Source organism: Amaranthus tricolor, chromosome 17, assembly GCF_026212465.1.
Source record: "Amaranthus tricolor cultivar Red isolate AtriRed21 chromosome 17, ASM2621246v1, whole genome shotgun sequence".
NCBI lineage: Eukaryota > Viridiplantae > Streptophyta > Magnoliopsida > Caryophyllales > Amaranthaceae > Amaranthus > Amaranthus tricolor.
In genome coordinates this window covers 5,269,092-5,288,200 of record NC_080063.1, presented here as the reverse complement: position 1 = coordinate 5,288,200, position 19,109 = coordinate 5,269,092, and the positions used below count along the sequence as shown (strand labels likewise).

The 19,109-nt window shown below is 34.6% G+C and overlaps 1 protein-coding gene across 4 annotated transcripts in view; it reads left to right on the top strand.

Annotated features, from left to right (window-relative positions):
• The first annotated feature begins 393 nt into the window (after positions 1-393).
• The window catches only part of LOC130804737 (uncharacterized), a 28,445-nt gene continuing 9,729 nt past the window's right edge, over positions 394-19,109 (top strand). The window contains exons 1-13 of one of the 4 annotated variants that reach the window (XM_057669291.1): positions 394-848; positions 1,911-2,070; positions 4,796-4,888; positions 5,027-5,153; positions 5,250-5,418; positions 7,148-7,322; positions 8,694-8,819; positions 9,940-10,500; positions 11,364-11,966; positions 13,349-13,417; positions 14,774-14,890; positions 14,981-15,226; positions 19,060-19,107. In XM_057669291.1, the coding sequence (XP_057525274.1) occupies positions 625-848; positions 1,911-2,070; positions 4,796-4,888; positions 5,027-5,153; positions 5,250-5,418; positions 7,148-7,322; positions 8,694-8,819; positions 9,940-10,500; positions 11,364-11,966; positions 13,349-13,417; positions 14,774-14,890; positions 14,981-15,226; positions 19,060-19,107 (2,718 nt within the window). In that variant the 5' untranslated portion in view covers positions 394-624. Of the gene's footprint in view, positions 849-1,910; positions 2,071-3,663; positions 3,744-4,795; positions 4,889-5,026; positions 5,154-5,232; positions 5,419-7,147; positions 7,323-8,693; positions 8,820-9,939; positions 10,501-11,363; positions 11,967-13,348; positions 13,418-14,773; positions 14,891-14,980; positions 15,227-19,059; positions 19,108-19,109 lie in introns of those variants that run through there. The other 3 variants (XM_057669290.1, XM_057669292.1, XM_057669293.1) reach the window with 3 other exon arrangements.

Genomic DNA, 19,109 nt, shown 5'->3' with positions numbered 1-19,109 from the left:
TGGTCTCTGGCTGCTGCTGCTTTGCTCAAGTGACCATCATCACCTCGAGCCTTGTCTTGACCCGTACTCGTGTTCTTCGTTGCACCATCATCACGACACCCTGAAGACCCTCCACATAAGGGCGATTTGGTGCTTGTTCTAACATTTTTAAGCCAATTGAAAAACTGATTTTCAAGCTCAAAAAACTATAAGGGATTTTTCGATTCACTTTTGCCTTTTTCTACTTTTTCATTAATAAACAACTAACGATCAACACTTATTTTTTTACCTAACATTTCTATCAACCGACTAATAAAAACTAATTTAAAAATCTAATTTAGCCATCAATATTTTAAGTCGAACAAACAACTAACCAACATTTCCGGCCTAACATCCATTTGCCCAACACTACCCAAAAGTGAAAATCCTTGACATCAAAATCAAAATCACAAGATAAAAAAGAGTTGGAAAATCCCTCTCCTTGTTAAGACTTACGAGTAGTTCTTAGTTCCTCACTTCTCCCAACTCCATTTCCTTCATTAGTTCACCCCCAAATAATTCCCTAGAATATTTAGGCATCCGACCCAGGTTTTAGCAAATTCATTGCAAAATCAAGATTGCAATTCCCTAAAGTTTCAAAGAACAATGGTGGGAATCATGGCGACTGATTGTGGAGATAAGATTAGAAGTCTCATTGCCTCAGTTACCTTCGCTGCTGATAACCCTTCCAAGTTTCAAAACCTTCATCAACTTAAGCACCAATTGTTGAAGAGTGTTCAAGATTCTTCTATCTCTTTATCTGATTTTCTTCCTTCCTTGTTGAAGCTCCTGTCTGATGATTTTAGCCCTGTTCGTAAATGCATCTCTGAGTATGTTACTTTTCTCTCTTTGATTTTCTCATTCAGCTTTTATTTGATAAGTTTCCGTTTAAATTACTTTATCTATCTTTATTTAAGTTTCATGCTTATGGAACTTTTTATAATGGTAATAAGTTCAATTTGATTCGACTGGAATATTCGATAACATTTCATCACCACATTAATTGCCTTCCATGTTTTGAGGTCGGATGTACGCAAATCTCATCTTTGTAGGTGATAACAAAACGATTGTTGCCCATTATCCATGATCAATTAAATTGGTATTGGGTTTGGCCGGAGCTGGAGGTATTGGTTGGTTCGACCAACCGGAAGTATTAGCATATAAATATACTGTTTAAGCCAAAAAAGCAATGAGCAGTTTTTTGGTTTTGTCTTGAAAGCCAGCTTTTTTCTAACATTTTTTTTTTATCTGTATGACGGACCTAAAAGCCAAGATCAAGCCATTTTCCAAACACCTCATTAAGCTGATGTTAGATGAACAAATTTGTTTGATGTTTAGTCAATGTAATTTTGTGAAGTTGTCTTATTATTAGTTTTTATTGGAGTTACTACAATAGGAGATGATTAATTCATTGGAGAGGATGTCAAACGTAGGACTTCGAGCTTGTCTAGGGCACGCGGTTTGGCAGCACAACATGCGTCTTATGAACTAGACTTGTTTTTCATAAGGCCTCTCTTGTTCAGTGAATTTATTCGTTACTTTGGAGGCGCTGGGATGGAAGAGCAGTTGGAAATACTTTCAATTTTCCACAACATAAATTGGTCATATTTTTGGCATGTTTTCTTCTTGTCTTACTTGAATAATCATGATTGATTGGGGAGTACACTATTTCCCTCAAAAAATTAATCACTTATGAGTTGGATTTTTGGTGGATGTAATTCTTTGGGACTTGATTTGTTAAGGTCGGTCCATAAGATGCAAATATTATCTTCTATTGTTTTTCTTTGTCTATTAACTACTATGTCCTTCAACCGTTCATTTTAGCCATAATTTTTTTCTCTCTTCTCCTAAGAGTTCAATCAGTGTATCTCATTTTTCCATTTGGATCATAGGGTGATTGGTGAAATTGGGTTGAAGCATTTGGAGTTTTTACCAGAAACTATACCTGCATTGTTGACTGTTGTGGATGATGATACTCCAGCTGTGGCTCGGCAAGCTATTACATCATGTACTAATATATTCTGCTGCACTCTGGAGAAAATAGCAATTCAGGTAATCCTTGGGACATAATCTTATCAATAGCTTCTGGAAAATTGAATCTGTAAATATTGGGAGATGTGACTATGCTTAGAGCTAGTCAATGCTGACTGTGGGACAGATGGATAGTCCAGTATAGTTCAACTATGACGCAGGTGGCTAAAATATGAGATGGACAGTTATTTTGACTCATTGAAGGTCAAATTTTGCTTACCTTGCTAAGGAAGGCCTTGAGTTTTCCTATATCATCAACTCACTATAGAGACTATTAGTGAGCTTGTGACTTGTTATGTGATGAGTCATTTGGTTTGTTTTTGTTCATTTTTTGGTGTATTTGGGTTGGTTTAGATCCTAGTCTATATTTAGAACTTGAATAATAAAAAAGTCTATTCCCTATTAGACACATACCTTTTGGGTAGGGGTCAATCGCTTTGGGATCAAAATCAATTATTGTATTCAAGCACAAATTGAATAATCTGATATTTTGGTTAACGTTTGCTGCAAAGGCTCATTGAGCTTGTTGATTCTATTAGATCATCAGATTGAAACAAAAATACTATAATTATTTGATATCCTTTTACAAGGATTTACAAATATGTATTGAAGTATTATCTTGCATATGTTCAAGGTCCTCTTATTAAACAAGATGATGAATTGTCTTTGTCAATTTTGTACCCTGTGATTTTGTGTTACTAGGAGATTTTATGTCATTAGAAGCATATGTGTTCTTGCATAGAATGGCTTAGACGTCTCTCTCCTCTTATCTACTCCATAAAAATTTGCAAATGGATTCTTTTTTCATTATAGCAATGCAAATGGGGGTTTGTAGTACATATGGGTTTCTTGAAGATTCCATTGGAAGAAGCTCTTCTTTTATTTCACTCCCTTAATGATCTCTTTATATTACATGATGATATGAATTTTTTTGGGCTAAAAGAGGCATTGTGCAAAAACAAAGTTGTATCGTATCGCGTCATAAGTTTTTTAGATCTATCAAATTTATAATGATTGTATCATAAAGGTGTAAAAGTTGTTTTGTAGGTCGGTTCGAAGGATATCTCGTTGGTCTAATTGCAACTACACCATCCACATTAGTGTGATTGCTACCACGATTGCAACCAAAACCACATTTTGCAGTAAAAAAGGGCCTTTTGTTCATCAAGGAATTTCCATGTTGGATAGGATCTTTTTGAATGAGAATTTGGGATCATAGTTTCAAAACAAGGCCATATCATATCATATTGGCAACGTTTTAGGTTTTTTAGATTTGTTGAACACATAGGTTTTAATAGAACCACATTTTAGACTGGTTTAAGACATCTTATGGTCTTGACCTAAATTTTGGCAGCACAACATATGTATCACCCTTGCATTAGTGTGATTGCTACTATAATTGCGATCTAAATCACGTATTTGAACTGTGTTTCGAATGGGCTATCACACAAACTTGTTGAAAGTGTTTGAGTGAGCCAGGGCCTCATCATACAGAGTTCGAAATTGTTGAGTTATTTGAGAGTGATCCTCATTGCTGTTTTATGTTAGAATGGACACTTAGACTATCATCTTATCCAAATTTATGATTGAATTCCTTTTGTAATTGCTAGATAGAGGGCTTGTACAGTTGTTCTAAGGAGCTAATTTTGCTGCTTTTAAGGAGGTTCTCACTATGTGACTGATCTTAATTTCAAGTATGTATAATTTATTCCCCTCATAAACTCAAAGTCCCCTTTTGTTGCCACTGGGCTAGAGAATACCAATAGAATATCACAATTAAAGAAAGCAGTAGACCCCAGAGAGTGAAGTGCTTAGGCCCTCATATGAGGGCGAGCACTAAAGTAAAAAGGCGAATAAGACGAGAGTGGAGTCTTTTCTTAGTGGTGTAGCTACATGGGGGAGCAGGGGGGACTCAACTCCTCAAGTCCAAACACGCAGCCCATTGTACGTGTTAAGCGACCCTTCGTACTAATTTATAATATTTAGTACAAAGACAAAATAAATATCAGAAAATTTTAGTAAAGCTTAGTGGTTAGATAATATAAATCAAACTTGAGGTCTACGGCTCAAATCTTTCAGTTGTATAATTTTCTTAAGCTATTAATTTTTGACTTTTTAACTTGTTTTATATAACTATTTTGCTAGTGTATTAGTCATTCAACTATTACTTTTTGGCTTTTTGTTAGTGTATCCGACTATAAATTTTTGCTAGTGTTCCGGTCATTCGGCTATTAATCTTTTCACAGTTATATATTTCAATTAGTAATTTTTTTGCTTGTGTATCAATTATAATTTGCCACCTCCTCAAATTGAAAGTCTTGGCCTGCTCTGTCAGTTCCAGTCCAGTCTCGCAGCAGTTGTTTGGTGCAAAAGTATGCAAGCAGAGCTGCCTTAGGAGAGCGATCAAATACTATTCCCTAAAATTTCACATTCTTCTTGATTCGTATCAAGTTTGCTTGTGCAGGAAATAAACTGCTTTGAATCTTTTTTATTAATTTGTCAGTTAGTTTTCCTCAAACAGTATCTTGGGCCACAATGTGCAGTTGTACAACTGCTTTAGGAGATTGATTGAATATTATTCCCTTTTTTGCTTAATTTTTTTGATCAAGTTTTCTTGTCTGCTTTGTTAGTTGTCCGTTAGTTTGAATTAGTCCCAGAATGTTTTAGTCTTCTACCCTTGTCATTCACTCATAATTAATTTTTGTAATGAAAAGATACTCTTTTTATCTTCTCCTTGCAATTTTAGGGTCTACATGAACGCAAATTGGATGATTTGCTTGAGTCCACATGGGAGTGGATGCTGAAGGTAAAGGAAAAGATCTATACAATTGCTTTTGAGGTAAGCTACATGGCTCAAAGTTCCATGCCTATTTTATTTGTTTATTCGTTTCTTGAAAGTGAGCATTTGTTTTCTTTAAGAGACATTTTTTAGTTATTCATTCGTGTCACATTGCTGATGACCGCCTATATTTTATAGTCTGGAAGTGATGGGATACGATTATTGGCACTGAAATTTGTTGCATCTATCATTCTCATTTATACACCAGATCCCAATGGTGGTACTGAGCCGCCAACTCATCCGATTAGTGATAGTGATGATAAGGGTAATTGTTACAGACTACTAATTTTCTGGATTTTTATTTTGAACATAATGTTTCTTGCTGATATAATTGTGCTTAGTAGTCTGATCTTAGTTGTAGGTAAAGAAATGGGATTCAATATATCATGGCTCCGTAAAGGGCATCCTTTTCTCAAGCTTGGAGAACTATCTGTTGAAGCTACTCAAAGCTTGGGATTATTGCTTGGTCAACTTCGCTTACCTATGGTGAAATCCCTCAGCACATCGATGATGGTTGTGCTCATTAATTGGTAAATTATATCCTCTTCACGAACTTCTTGGTTTCTTGGTAATTTTATAATCCTTAATTTTAGTCTTCATGCACTTTGATTAACGAAGCATTTTTGAATATGCGGTCGTATGATGTAGAGATGGATCCTTGGTTGTTGTATCCTCAATTGCTGCAAACATATAAAGCATAAACACAAACATTTTGATAAAGTAAAGGCATCCTTTTATGTTAAACTTGTTGTGATCTTGTATCAACATGGTGTATTGGGTTTGACAATGTTTATATTTGTGTTGGGACTTGGGACAATTTATCTTCTATGAGATATCTAAACCTTTCCCAACCTATGCTTTTTGTGCTTTCTTTTACTTGGGAATAGTTTAGGGGAAAACATTAAAATGCATTTTATTGCCATGGTTTTGAAGCTTATTTCTCCTTTCTACTACAACAATAAACAAACAATGCCACAATCTTAAATAAAACATATGGGGTTGTCTACATTCTCCAAAAAAAATCAGCGAGAGATTGTTGGTAATAAAGATTATATTTTTTTTGATCCTGTTCAATACTAATCTTTGACTAAGAAAAACAATTCCAATGATCATCCATACATATTCTCCTCCCTAGTCATTCTATGTCTTGCCTTGTTAGTGGCCTTTTCTAATGAAGTCATTTAATTGTCAATTTGTAACCTTTTTTAAAAGTGCATTAGGTTTAGAAAGGTCTATTATAAGCTTTAGTTTAGATATATGTTCTAGAAAACTTGAATTACTATGATAAATTGATGTTCTGAGTCAACAATTCACATTTCATGGACCACGAGATGAGTTGTAACATTGCAAGGTGCTGCATTTGCGGCATCTTGACCTTTATCGCAATCGTGACAACATCCACGATTTTTTTCAATGAGTAAGACAATATATGAATGTCTTTTAGGCACGAAGGATCATAGTAAAGGTGTTGTAAAGTTAGATACGAAGCTTCCCCTTCCATTTGAGTGTGTGAAGTACCTTAACTCAAATTTTCACAAAGATGGCAATATTGATCAAGATGTAAAACACACAATTAAGTTCATTCAAATAGTGAGCTACGACCCCATTATTATCACCACTAAGGTTAAAGAGAATTTCTACCGCATTGCCATTGGATCAACACTACTATATGATTAGAGTGTTAGTGTTATGTTCCTAGAAAAATATTGCGTTTCTTGCGATTGCTTTAATGGTCACAATGTCGTCTATGCGACATGCCACAGTGTTACAACTCGTTTTGCGGACTTCGCAATGTCGGTTTTTAACTTGAGGAAAATCCATTTTATCATAATAATTATGTTTCCAGAAGATATTTTCAAATTACAACTTATAATAGTCCTTTTAGAATACATTTTAAAAAAAGATAATAATGACTAATAATTTAGAATAACAACTTATAATGGGAGTTACTCCATGATTTTAAATCAATGATAACAAGGTTTTGCAGTTTAGTAGGTTCAAATCCGTTATAAAGCGCCAGTTACGTGGAGGAGGACATTATATGTGGATGCAAATTGATATTTGATTTTCTTGGTTGTAGATTAGTATTAGATAGGGTATGATAATTATAATCTTTGTAGCCGCACATTGATTTGTTTTGGTTCATGTTGCGAACCTTATATGTTGGGATTAAGGCTTTGGCGTTGTTGTTGTAATCTTGGGATCCTCATGATTATTGCATTTAATTGGTTGGCCTTTTTTATTTTATGCCTTTACCAGTTTGTCAGCCATCGCAGTAAAGAGACCCTCTTTTTACGGACGCATTCTTCCAGTTCTCCTGGGTCTGGATCCTTCAAATTCTGTTGTAAAGGAATTGCATGCTTATGGAGTTCAAAATGCTTTGAAGACTGCATTTCTCTCGTGTTTGAAGTGTGCACACCCTAGTGCTACCCCGGTATAATATTGTGTATTGCTTTTGCTTGTTGTTTCTTATGCAAATTTAATTCTGATTACCATGGTTGTTGTTGTTGTTGTTTTGCCTGTTCCTTACTGAATCTCAATATTGATTGAATGTGAAACTATAGATAGAGATTCACATGTTAGATATGTAGGAGACACTTTGTTTAAAAATCATTGCTAGACCTGGTGATTATCTCTTGTTAAATTACTATTCTGTGATCCCCGTTGCCACTTTGTTAGAAACAAGAGTCTTGGTGTTTGTCTACAACCTCTGAAATATAAGTGTTGAAGAGTGAGTTGGTGACTTCCAGTACTTGGGTCGGAATTAGATATCATGTATATTACAATGGTAAATTCCTAACCGATTGAAAGGGATGTATACTTGCCTAGTGACGAGGATGCTGTTAAAGTTCTTAGCGCTGCAGCTTCTGGTTATACTTTCTCTGTCTTTTATTAATTGTAACATTCATTTTAAACACATGAGGACTTTCTGGGAGAAATATGGCAGCTAAAAAACCAAGGGAGTAGTAAGTACTATAAAAAAATACAAAATCTTGGTTGCAGTCCCTCTCTTAATTTGCTACTTGAAATCTTATTTGGAGAAGGTAGTAGACAAATTGTGATTCACTATCTTATGTTGTCTCAGTCCATATCTGAATAGTTTCCACACAACTTATTATCTTCTTTCTATTGAACATTTGCCACAAATCCTTTACTTTGATTTATTGTCATGCGTTTGTTAAAAGCTGTAACATTGCCTTGTCTATCTTTTAGAGCAAACTATCTAACTTTACTACATAAAATGCCTCCCTCGTTGTTTTGGATGATGAATAAAAGAAGTTGCTGATAGTCATTTAGTAACATATCTTCAATATTTTTCTTTACTCCTTTGGCTTATAAAGGCAATTGTGATCGAGTTAATTGTGGTGGTCTGACTCTCTCCTATATGTTTGTTAGTGTTTTCTTAGTTTTCTAAAGGCACTTTCATAATGAACTTTTGATTTATGTGCTTGACTGTTATATTTTATCTGCTTTACTCCCAAGGATTTGTCTTTAGGGAGAGAGCATGACGTTTAATTGTTTGTGTTCCTCTGTAAATGGTAAAGGAGTGATTTCTTTGTTTCCCTATTGTAAAAGTAGAACACTTTGACAATTCTATCTATTTAAAATAGCTTAAAGGATTGGCATGGTATATATAAATGCTTAAATGGTAATAAAAAGAAAAGAGCAATTCTCTATGTTTATTTATGATGTAATTTCTACTAGTTAGCAGGTGTAATATTTTTTCCCTTCGGTTTACATGATAAGAGAATTTTCCTTGAAATTCTATTCAGGCTTCTAGCTCATGATTTATTAATTTGTGTAGTGGCGGGATCGCTTACTTGATGCTCTCAGGGAAATGGGTGTTGGAGATTTGGCAGAACAGGCCCTTGAAAGAGTGTCCAATATCAATGGAAATGTGAAGCAGGAAACACCTATATCAATTGTTAAGGTACTCACTTTCGCGTAGTATTAGTTTTGAACACGGGTCATGCGCTATCTTTAGTACTTGTTAGCTGTTATTTCAATTGTTTTATCCCAATTTACTTTAATGTTACATGACTTGAATATTAAAATGAATAAGGGTTATTATTGAGGAGTAGCATGAAGTATAGTGCTAAAAAGCGGTAACGGGAGTGATGCGGTTATAGTAACGCCTAAATATTGATCAAAAACATCCTTATCAAAAAAAAAAAAAAACGTTCAAAGGCTTGAGATATCCTTTGATACGATCCAAAGCGCTGTTTTTTTTACACCTTTACAACGCAGGAAATATCTGTTCGTTTTTTGAAAACCTTTACAACGTGGCCGATGCGATGCGGCCTTGTTTTTGCATTATGATGAGTTGTTTATTATTATTATTATAGAGAGAGAAGTGAAAATATAATGGGAAAAGTAGAGTGTAGTTTTAGAAGTTTCTTTGAAGTTTTTGGTACTTTCTCTTTATATATATATTATAAACAAGAGCACACTCTTTTCTTTGAAGTTTCTGGTACTTTCTCTTTATGTGTGTTCCTTGAAATTCTTGGCACTCTTTGATTTCTTGCTTTGTCAAACCTTTTTCCCTATAAATCTTCGTTTCCCTAATTGTTGATACCTTTTATATTTACATTCTCACAAAATTATTGTTTCCCTCATAAGTCATATCTCAGAACTGCAGTAAGGGTGCAAATGCCCTCTATGTTAATTACCACTTGCAACTTCAAGGCAAAGTTAAATTTACATATTAAATTGTTTAAGGGTTCAACTGATTCAATTTCACTACAGAGAAGCTCGAGGTTTAGAGTTTATGTTTTCTATGACTAGTAATTAGTTTTAGATTAACACCATTGTTTATAAAGCATGTAGTTTTAGACATAAAAGAATATTTCAGTGAGAATTGTTAAGTGTATCTTAATCTCTTTTTTCAAATAAATTAGGAATATTGTGATACTTCTCATAATAGATTATAAGGAATTTACATTGATGTTTTTCTCGTGTCGTTGGTGTCAGCAAACCATTGTTACTTGGGCAGGATATTATGGATACTTTTTGAACGAATATCTGCATTAACTGACTGTGGCATGGGACAGGAGGAGCTGGCGCTTGAACACCATGATGCAGCTCATACTAAGGTGGGAAGGAAAAGATCTAGTGACATGGATGTAGGTAACAGAAATGAAGATGATGATACCCCTGGAAAACGTGCCAGATCTGTGCATATTGTATCTGAGGAACTGACCGATAAGTCCAATATTCCTTATAAAGCTGTTGAAGTTAAACCTGATACAACTGGAAAAGCAAATATTTCTAATGAAGATGACTCAGCTCCCGTGCGACATCTTATAGGGCTTTTTGGGGATTTGGTTGCTCAAGGTGAAAAGGCTGCTGCATCTTTGCAGATTCTTATATCAGGTATCTCTGCCGACTTACTTGCAGACGTGGTGATAGCTAACTTGAGAAACTTGCCTTCTACTTGCCCCATGATTGAGGGAGATGAGCTTCAAGCAAATATAGGTTTGCAGCAAAGTAGTGTGGATACTGAAAGTCCCTTCAGACAAATTTCATCTTTTTTGACAAATGCCTTCCACTGTAGCGATTCTGAACAAACCTCAGCAATGGATGCTAAACAACTAGTGTCATATGACATTGAGGCAAGCTTTTTTCTTGTCCTGCTGCATCTTTCCTGTCCCTCATTTTTTGAATATTTTAGTCGTTCCTGCTATTGATGTATATGAAAATTTTAGTGATGTTTTTTGTTGGGAAGTTTAACTAGTGGTGGACATGGATTCTTCGACAAATACAGCAGCATGTAACAGATGGGCCCAGAAAAGTTTCCATGAAAAAAATTGTTTACAAGCTTCTAGGGTAAATGACAGATGTATTAATGTGATAATTGCAGAAAAAGTGCATTGGCTTTGGGAGGAAAAAATATTGGAGCCTCATAGGGTTTCTTTTAAAAGTTCATTTTCGTTGCTTTGCTTGGAGCATGATGCTTGTATTTTTGCTATTAGAACCAAGTTCATAAACAAGGCCACAAACGAAGTGGGTTGTCTTTGGGAGGAACAAGTATGAGAGCCTCACAGGGTGTTCTTCAAATGTACTTTTTGTTTGTGATTTGGCTGTCTTTCTTAGAGCATGATCTTTGTATATCTGTTATAAGGAGTTAGGACTAATATTGTTGGGGTAATCTGGGATTTTTTCTATATGTGCCCTATCTGTTTAACGTGGTCTGATGTAATGGGTGTTTTCCAGTTCATTTGTCTATAAACTTTTTGTATCTATCACTTATTTATTTTACTTATTTATTTTATTTATTTTTGAACTTTTGTCGTTTTTTGGTGATGGCTTCTTATCCTCTCTTAGGTTTAGAACGTGTTTGCTTGTGAATTTCCTATGTCATAGCTCATAGGATTTTAGTATATGCTCTTTGCTTACTAAGGTTACAAGTCTTATATTACTTCTATTTGTTGATCTATTTTCAATTAAGATCCTTGTGTTGCTTCTTGGTTGACAGCATCCAGTTCTACAAGATTCACATGCTATGGACATTGCTGATAATAATGTGGCATGTACTGTTTCAAACAAATCGACGGAGCTTGTCGATTCAGATATACCGTGTGCTGTTGTTTCTGATAATCTTTTGGAAATACCCAAGGTTTCAGCTGGTACCTCTGAGTTGCAAGACGTGGGACCCACAGATACTGCCATTCCAGGCTTGGATAATGCTCATAGGGTTGGACTGCGTGATTTTGTTGCTTCTTCGTCATTAGCCTCCACAGATTTGGATGATGGGAGCCAAGATCAAGCTACCAGTGTTGGGAGAAGATCTATAGCAGAATCACTTCCATCCGTGTCGACTGAGAAGTCTGAGGAACTTAGCTCCAGAGCTGCTGCAGTTGATGCAAACATTGGAATGGCCTCCACAGCAACTTCACTAGTTTCACTTCACAATTTTGTCTTGCCTAAGATGTCAGCACCTGCTATAGAACTTTCTGTTGAAGACAATGATGCGCTTCAAAAGCTGGTCTTTTTACGAATTGTGGAAGCATACAAGCAGGTTGCGGTTTGTGGAGGTTCACAGCTTCGATTTTCTTTACTTTCTTATTTGGGAGTTGAGGTAATAGTTATATTGTTAAGTATTATTGTTTATCTGTGCTTATTCATAAATTGTTAGTTTCTTTTCTGAGCAATTAGTATTTGACTTTTATGTGATACCTATAGGTTCCTGAAAAGCATACCCTCTTAAAAAAACATTACATTACCCCAATGCTATTGAGAGGCTCCCGTCAATGCGGGGTTTGGGGTGGTCGGATGTACGCAGCCTACCCTTTTCTATAATAAAGATGTTTCTGATTGACACCTTGAGTGTCATCAGCAACTTCTCATATATAAGGACAGTCCATTATAGTATGAAACCATGCCGAATGAAAATGTGACTTTGGTCTCTTTGATATCTCCTTATTTTTACAAGTCATGTCATCTTCTTTGCTGTACTCTTCAGTGTAATTTTCTGTCTTGTTTTTCTCATGAATACCCGAACTAAATACAATTATAAACAACAACCTCTTCAAATAATTTGGCTATCTTATGCGTTGCATGATCAAATAATCAGATATTCTGACTGGGTTTTCAATTACTGTATTTGAAATTTAAATACGCCAATTATGTTACATTGAACAAGTTGCCTCCATAGTCCATGGTTTCTCAACAATTTTCATGTTCATTTGCAAAGCCTGAGTCTGGATCTTTCTAGCATATAAGAAACCTGCGCTTTGCAACCATTACCAAAATCGCAGCTTTAATCTATCGAGTTGGTTGTCATTTATTTAGAGGATAGAGAGCTTCAAAGCCACTTTCTTACATATTAAAATAGTGTCCTGAAAAGTATTAGAATCCAGGAGATGTGAGTGTGACAGACATGATGGCCTTTTGAACTAATTGAGAAAGCAAGAGAAGAGTCACGATGGCCTTAAAAGATGTTTAATTCTCTTTCCTGTTCTTTGAAGCCCTTTTTCTGTAGTGCACCATTACTATATTTAAATGGAACTGAAGGATTCTGATTTTCTTTTTGCGTTTGTGACTTGTGAGGTTTTGCTATCTTATTTTTATAGCACTCTTGTTGATAAATATTTTGCTCATCAATGCCGAGGGAGGAGAATATTTGGTGACTATAACTAAATGCTGGAGGAGGTCATCCTTGCAGGACTGTTTTCTAGTTTGTTTTAGTATCTTACTTTAGGTCTCTTTTTGCCGATCATGAAAAAATTTATTGGTAATGAATCTTAATTATTAGAAAAGCAGCTTTAGATCAATAACAGGGAATCTAATAGAAAGATTGTAAGTGATGTATCAATGAAGGAAAAATGTTTTTCAAGGGGGTGTCATACAGGTTGTCTTTTCACCATCTTAACTAAAGGGTGTGTTTTCAGTTTTCACTGTTTTTATTGACAACACATGGAATTTGCAGTGCTTTGACTAGTTACTTTCTTCTTTCTGCAGCTATCGTTGGAGCTGGATCTTTGGACATGTCTACAAACACACATATTGTCGGATTACGTAATTCACGAGGTGATTGTTATATTTTGTTTTCTGCTGTGGATACTTGATATCCTTTTGTGTTTTCTTTTAGATGTGCTCTTCTATACCCTTCCATATGTTGGGATTAAGGCTTTGGCATTGGTGGTGTTGTTGGCATCGCTATTATTGCTTGTATAGCTCCTACCTCATTTCTTGATCTCTGGTGTTTCCTTGAGAATCTAAAATTTGCATCTAATGCCATTGAACACTAAAACTAATATCAGCAGTGTAAAAGGAAACACTTTGGACGTGCTATTCTCTGAAAATATTTGGAGGTCCCTTATGCTATTATCTATAGGAGTCCCAATATAGTTTGAAATGTTTGAGCATCTAGCCTGCTAGCCTTTCCTCTTTGTTTTAGCTATGTAGCTGCATAACATGCTTCTAGAATATTATTTATATCTCAGATTTATAAATTATAATCATTGTTGAAAGAATCTAATGATTGATTTACAGCATAGATTTACAATAGAGTAAACTTATTTTCTCAGTTTCCTTTGCAATGGACTTAATTTATTGTTTCTTTGTAGTCTATCTTGTGACTTCTTTGTAATTTACTGAATTAGTTTTTCATTCAAACAATCTATAGGAAACCACTTCATTGCAATTCTAGGGTAGAGTTGACAGGTTCGCAGTCCACTTTGTGATGCTATTATTTTTAGTATTGAGGACATGTATTTTTTTTGTCATGAGTTTACATCTTTGACTCTTTCTAGAAGGAAGAAATCCTTGAAGGTGAGGAAGATAACTGATAAGGTAGTATCTACTCATAAAAAAAGTTCTTGACTTGGGCAATTTTATTTCAGTTTTACATCTTCACTTTAACATCTCTATTTTATATCAATTTTATCCTATCTTGTTTATTAGTAGTATAGATACAGCAAAACTTTTTTTGACTTGGGCAATCAGCTTAAAATTTATAAAAATCTTTTATTTAATTGGGTTTGATTTTTCTCTGATCTCAGAACTATTACTGAAAATTACATAATGATATTAACGGCATACTAGAATTTAATTTGTAAAACAGATTCATTGACTGCGGCTCTGATCAGATAGTTTTATCTGTGATTTAAAACGTATCATCATGAACAGTATGCGATTAGCTTTATTGGATTGAACGAAATAATTTTTTTTTCAATGCTTTGGAAGATGTTATCTGTATGTTAGATTTCAAGAGAAATTTATTTAACCAAATAGATAAAGAATCTAGTTTTTTGTCCATAATCGCAATGAAAAATTTGGAGCAGGCATATTGCTAAATGTATGATCTTTAAAGTATCACATATATGTTTTAGCTTCGTATCAATACCTGATATATGCTCTACCGGAACCTCATAATATGTTTAGGGACATGAGATGACCTTGCGTGTCCTCTATCGGCTGTATGGGGAGGCAGAAGAAGAGCGCGACTTTTTTTCTTCGACAACTGCTACTTCTGTATATGAAACGTTTCTTCTTAAAGTGGTGAGTATACATACTCTCTTTTATTTTCTTTCTTCATACCATCCAAAAGTAATTTACAGAGGTAAGGTAACCTCTTGAACATTTATGCAGGCAGAAACACTAAAAGATTCTTTTCCGGCATCGGACAAATCCTTAAGTCGATTGTTCAGTGAAGTTCCATATCTTCCCCAATCAAGTCTTAAACTATTAGAAAGCTTATGCTCTCCTGAGATTGGAGATAAAGAAGAAAAAGAACTGAACAGTGGAGACCGGGTCACTCAAGGTCTTAGTGCTGTGTGGAACTTGATAATGCTGAGACCAACTTTGCGCGATGTACTGTTGAAAATTGCTTTGCAGGTTTGTTTTCCATTTTGTTAAAGATTTGTAAAGACAACTTTACTACAATGATCCATTCTATATGCTGCATTATTGTGTTGCGTTACCTGGACTCAGCATTTTTGCTGCATCTTCAATAGTATGGTGCCTGATGTGTTTTCCTTTGGCTATGTGTTTTCCAATATGTGCATTTTTAAGTAGAGTGCACTCTACTTCAAAAGACCAACGAGCCTTTTGTGTGCATTTTTGCTCCTTTTAGTTGTCTTGTTCAGCGGTTGCTGCATCTTTAAGTATCGTCAACTTTTTGTTAACTTGCTCTCTCTCTTCTCTCTCGTGCAACTATGACCTAAGTTTTTAATCCCGTTGTTTCTTTCTCCTCTTTTACAGAGATGACAACTAGTGGTTTACAAATAATTATTAACCTCCTTCATTTGCCTTCACTTATGAATAGAAACCCGTGGAACCACCAATGGTTTGCACACACAAATTTAGAGGGGTTGCAAATTGCAATGGGTATAGATACGACGACAATCCCAACTCTAAATAAAATTTAAGCTTTGGAATGCAATTTCAATTTATAAAGGGTAGAAAGCGAAGATGCAGTGGCATTTTAGTACCAGGAAGTATCAACAATCGATTTTTTTAGTACCTTGTATTTCATAAGAAACCAAGATATGAATCATAAAATGATAAAATTCAATTTGGGTAACTATAACGGAGAGGAGCTACTGAAAATTTTATACAATCATTATGTAAATTTATAGGAGAATTTCTATGGGATGATTGAGAAGGAGCACACTAGAGAATCCACCTCTATGGTTTGGGAATATGTGACAATGAGCTGATATTTAGGACAATTAAGAGATGGATTGATGACAACTAAGCAACTAAGTAAGAGACTAAGAGGGTGTGGGAGGCCAAAAATGAGTTAAAAGGAGGGAGTAATTAAGGATAAGGACAAATTCAATATGTAGAACCCATAATATTAGATATGAACTAATAGAAAAGGCAAGTTGTTACAAATGATGTCTTGCATAAATTTGTTTTGATTCATATAGATGATTTATAACCCATTGGCGACAAATATCATAAAGGAAGCTAGTGAGATGTTGAGTGTTCGAAATATAATTTGATCTAATACTCTCTCCTTTTCTAAAAGTTGGAAATATACTTTAATCTAATACTCTCTCCTTTTCTAAAAGTTGTTCCCACGAAGAATGTCCTCGCGAATTTAGAAAAAGAGAATAGTTTAGATGATGGATATATTTTTTTATTGAATAATAAATTTAATGGAGGAAAAGTGGAAATCATAAGTATCAAACAAATATTAAAATGCTGTTAGTGGGATAAATATGGAAATGTTTAAATAAAGTTAGTGAGAAACATGTGGGGACCATAAGCAATATAATGTTAAAATGAAGTTGGTGGAAATTATGTAGGGGCATAAGCATTACTAAAATATTAAAGTGAAGATACACAAGGTTAATTATGTTCAAAATATGTGATATAAATAGAAAGATTCTTTAGGGGAATAACAAATGCAACAACCAAAAATGACAAATGAGAACAACATTAAAGAACGAGGGAGTAACATTTAGCATGGAGGGGGGTTTTTGTTTCAATAAAGACGAAAAACTAAAGAGGAGGAGAGGGTTCTTAGAGGAAAAGTGATTACACTGCTATAGTATCTCATTCTCATTTCGTAAGGTAAAAAGAAATTTGGTCCTATAATCGTAATTATGATTGGACTAAAAAGACAAAATAAGACCATATAAAGTATAAACAATAAATTTTGGGAAATGGGAAACAAATAGAAGGCTTATATAAGATTTCTTGTGGACATGTCTTGCAATAGTACAAATGTGGGGAAGTATTATTTACAATAGGTTAAAACTTCTGTATAATTTGGCTTTGCATGAATTCTCGTGCAACTTTCCATCACCCCAATGCCAGTAAGTGACTTAGTATTCTAAGCTCCATCTTGGTAGGGTTAGGGGATTTGATATACGCAGCCTTAGCCTTGTAATATTTAAGAGCTCTTTTTCGAATAATCCTTGATAGCCTTTGCAATTTCATGTGAATAAGAAATACACATGATTAGTGAACCATTATATTATAGTCTTTCAGAAAATGAGAGTGGCAGATTTGTGAATGCTTTGATGTATGAGTAGACATGCCTTGAGGGATAGAATTCAAAACAAAGTATAAGAAAAAATTTTGGAGTTGCAAATATTGACGGAAATATGAAAAAGAGTCAATTAAGACAGTTTGCGCATGTGCAATGTGTTAGCGAATCGGTAAAGAAGATAGAAAGTTGGAGCTTGGGAGACTTAAAAAGAGGGCGAGGAAGATCAAAGATAACTTGGAAGGAAAAAGTGGAAAAGGATATAAAAATTCTAGACTCAGAAATTGAGATGATAGAAAATAGGAATGAATGGAAAAGATGAATCCATGTGGATGACCATTGCAAGTTGCAAGTTGCAACTAATATATTGGTCCATTTAATCGACCACAATCTTTTGGGATTAAGACTATGACATTGTTGTTGTATAATTCAAAACCAAAGAACATTATGATTTTTTTGCATTTAAAATTTTTTCAGACTCATGGTGCTAAATATTAGTTGCATCACCGATTTACCGTATAGGGACTGTATTGTAAAGTTTTTGGAGGTTACCACGATGGCAATATAGGTCTTGATAAACATAACCATACAAGTGTTTGAATCTAAATGTTTTAGAGTTTAGGATCATAAATGGGCGTGCAAGGAAAATAAATGACCAACAATGCTATGATTGTTTAATCAATTTCCAAAGACCGAAGAATGCCAATTTACAGCTGTTGCTGATCTAAGATTAAAGTAGCAAACATATTTCACTCCTAAAATTAGAGCAGTTACACATTTTTACAACAAAATTTGTGAGGCAATGGCATTGAGACTATGTCATTCACTACGTTTTATTTACAATTTTTTTTATTGTAAATTTGTAATCACCTTTAAAAAGAGTGCAATTTATATTAAATGACTATCTCTTAACTTTGACGTTGTAATTCCTTCTAAAAAGAAATCTAGTTTTGCCATTCATGGTTTGGCATACCTAACAATTTATTTTTAATTGGGCTAATTTATGAATCATATGTATTGTAGAGAAATCTCATCGATCACAAAAAACTTTGTAACAATATCATTAACCTTTTCCATTTATGAAAACTTCATCACTTGAGGTATAACATTCATTTTTTTGTACTCTATTGTTCCTTGATTTCTTTTTCCTTGTCATGTTTAAAATTTTGTTATTGTTTTCTTTCTCTTTCGTAGTTGTTTGCTTCCGTCCTCCTTTTTTTTGTGAGCGTTAATGACTAGTGGGGGTGATGATGGGAGTCTTGGAAAAGGAAGCGAGAAGGGTTTGGGGCAGAAGGAAGGAGTGGTTCTAGGACCATAAGAGGAAAGATGTGTTTGAAATGGAATATGATCAATGGAAGTAGTAAGAAATGGGAAAGATTGTAGGGATAAAATGAGGGTTATTTGGATATGTTGTTCTCATATCTCTTTCTGTTTTCTAATGAGTTTTTATGTTTGCAGTCGTTTGTTTTGTACAAATGCACATGAGAGCAATGGACCCCCTCCTCCCCCCCCCCTTACAGAAAAGAAATGACCTACCAAAAAGAAAGCAAAGAATATATATTCTCTCAGAATAGGAAGGTGATGCTTTTAATATCGGTGGAACACTACAGATGATTGTGTACTAATTTTTGTGATGTATGTTTGATTTTTTTAATTGGTGACTTGATAAACATGCATGCAATATGTAAGAAATTGTACGATGGACTAATAAGCTCTCTTTCTTCTATAGAGTGCAGTTCATCATATGGAGGAAGTGCGTATGAAGGCAATACGTCTGGT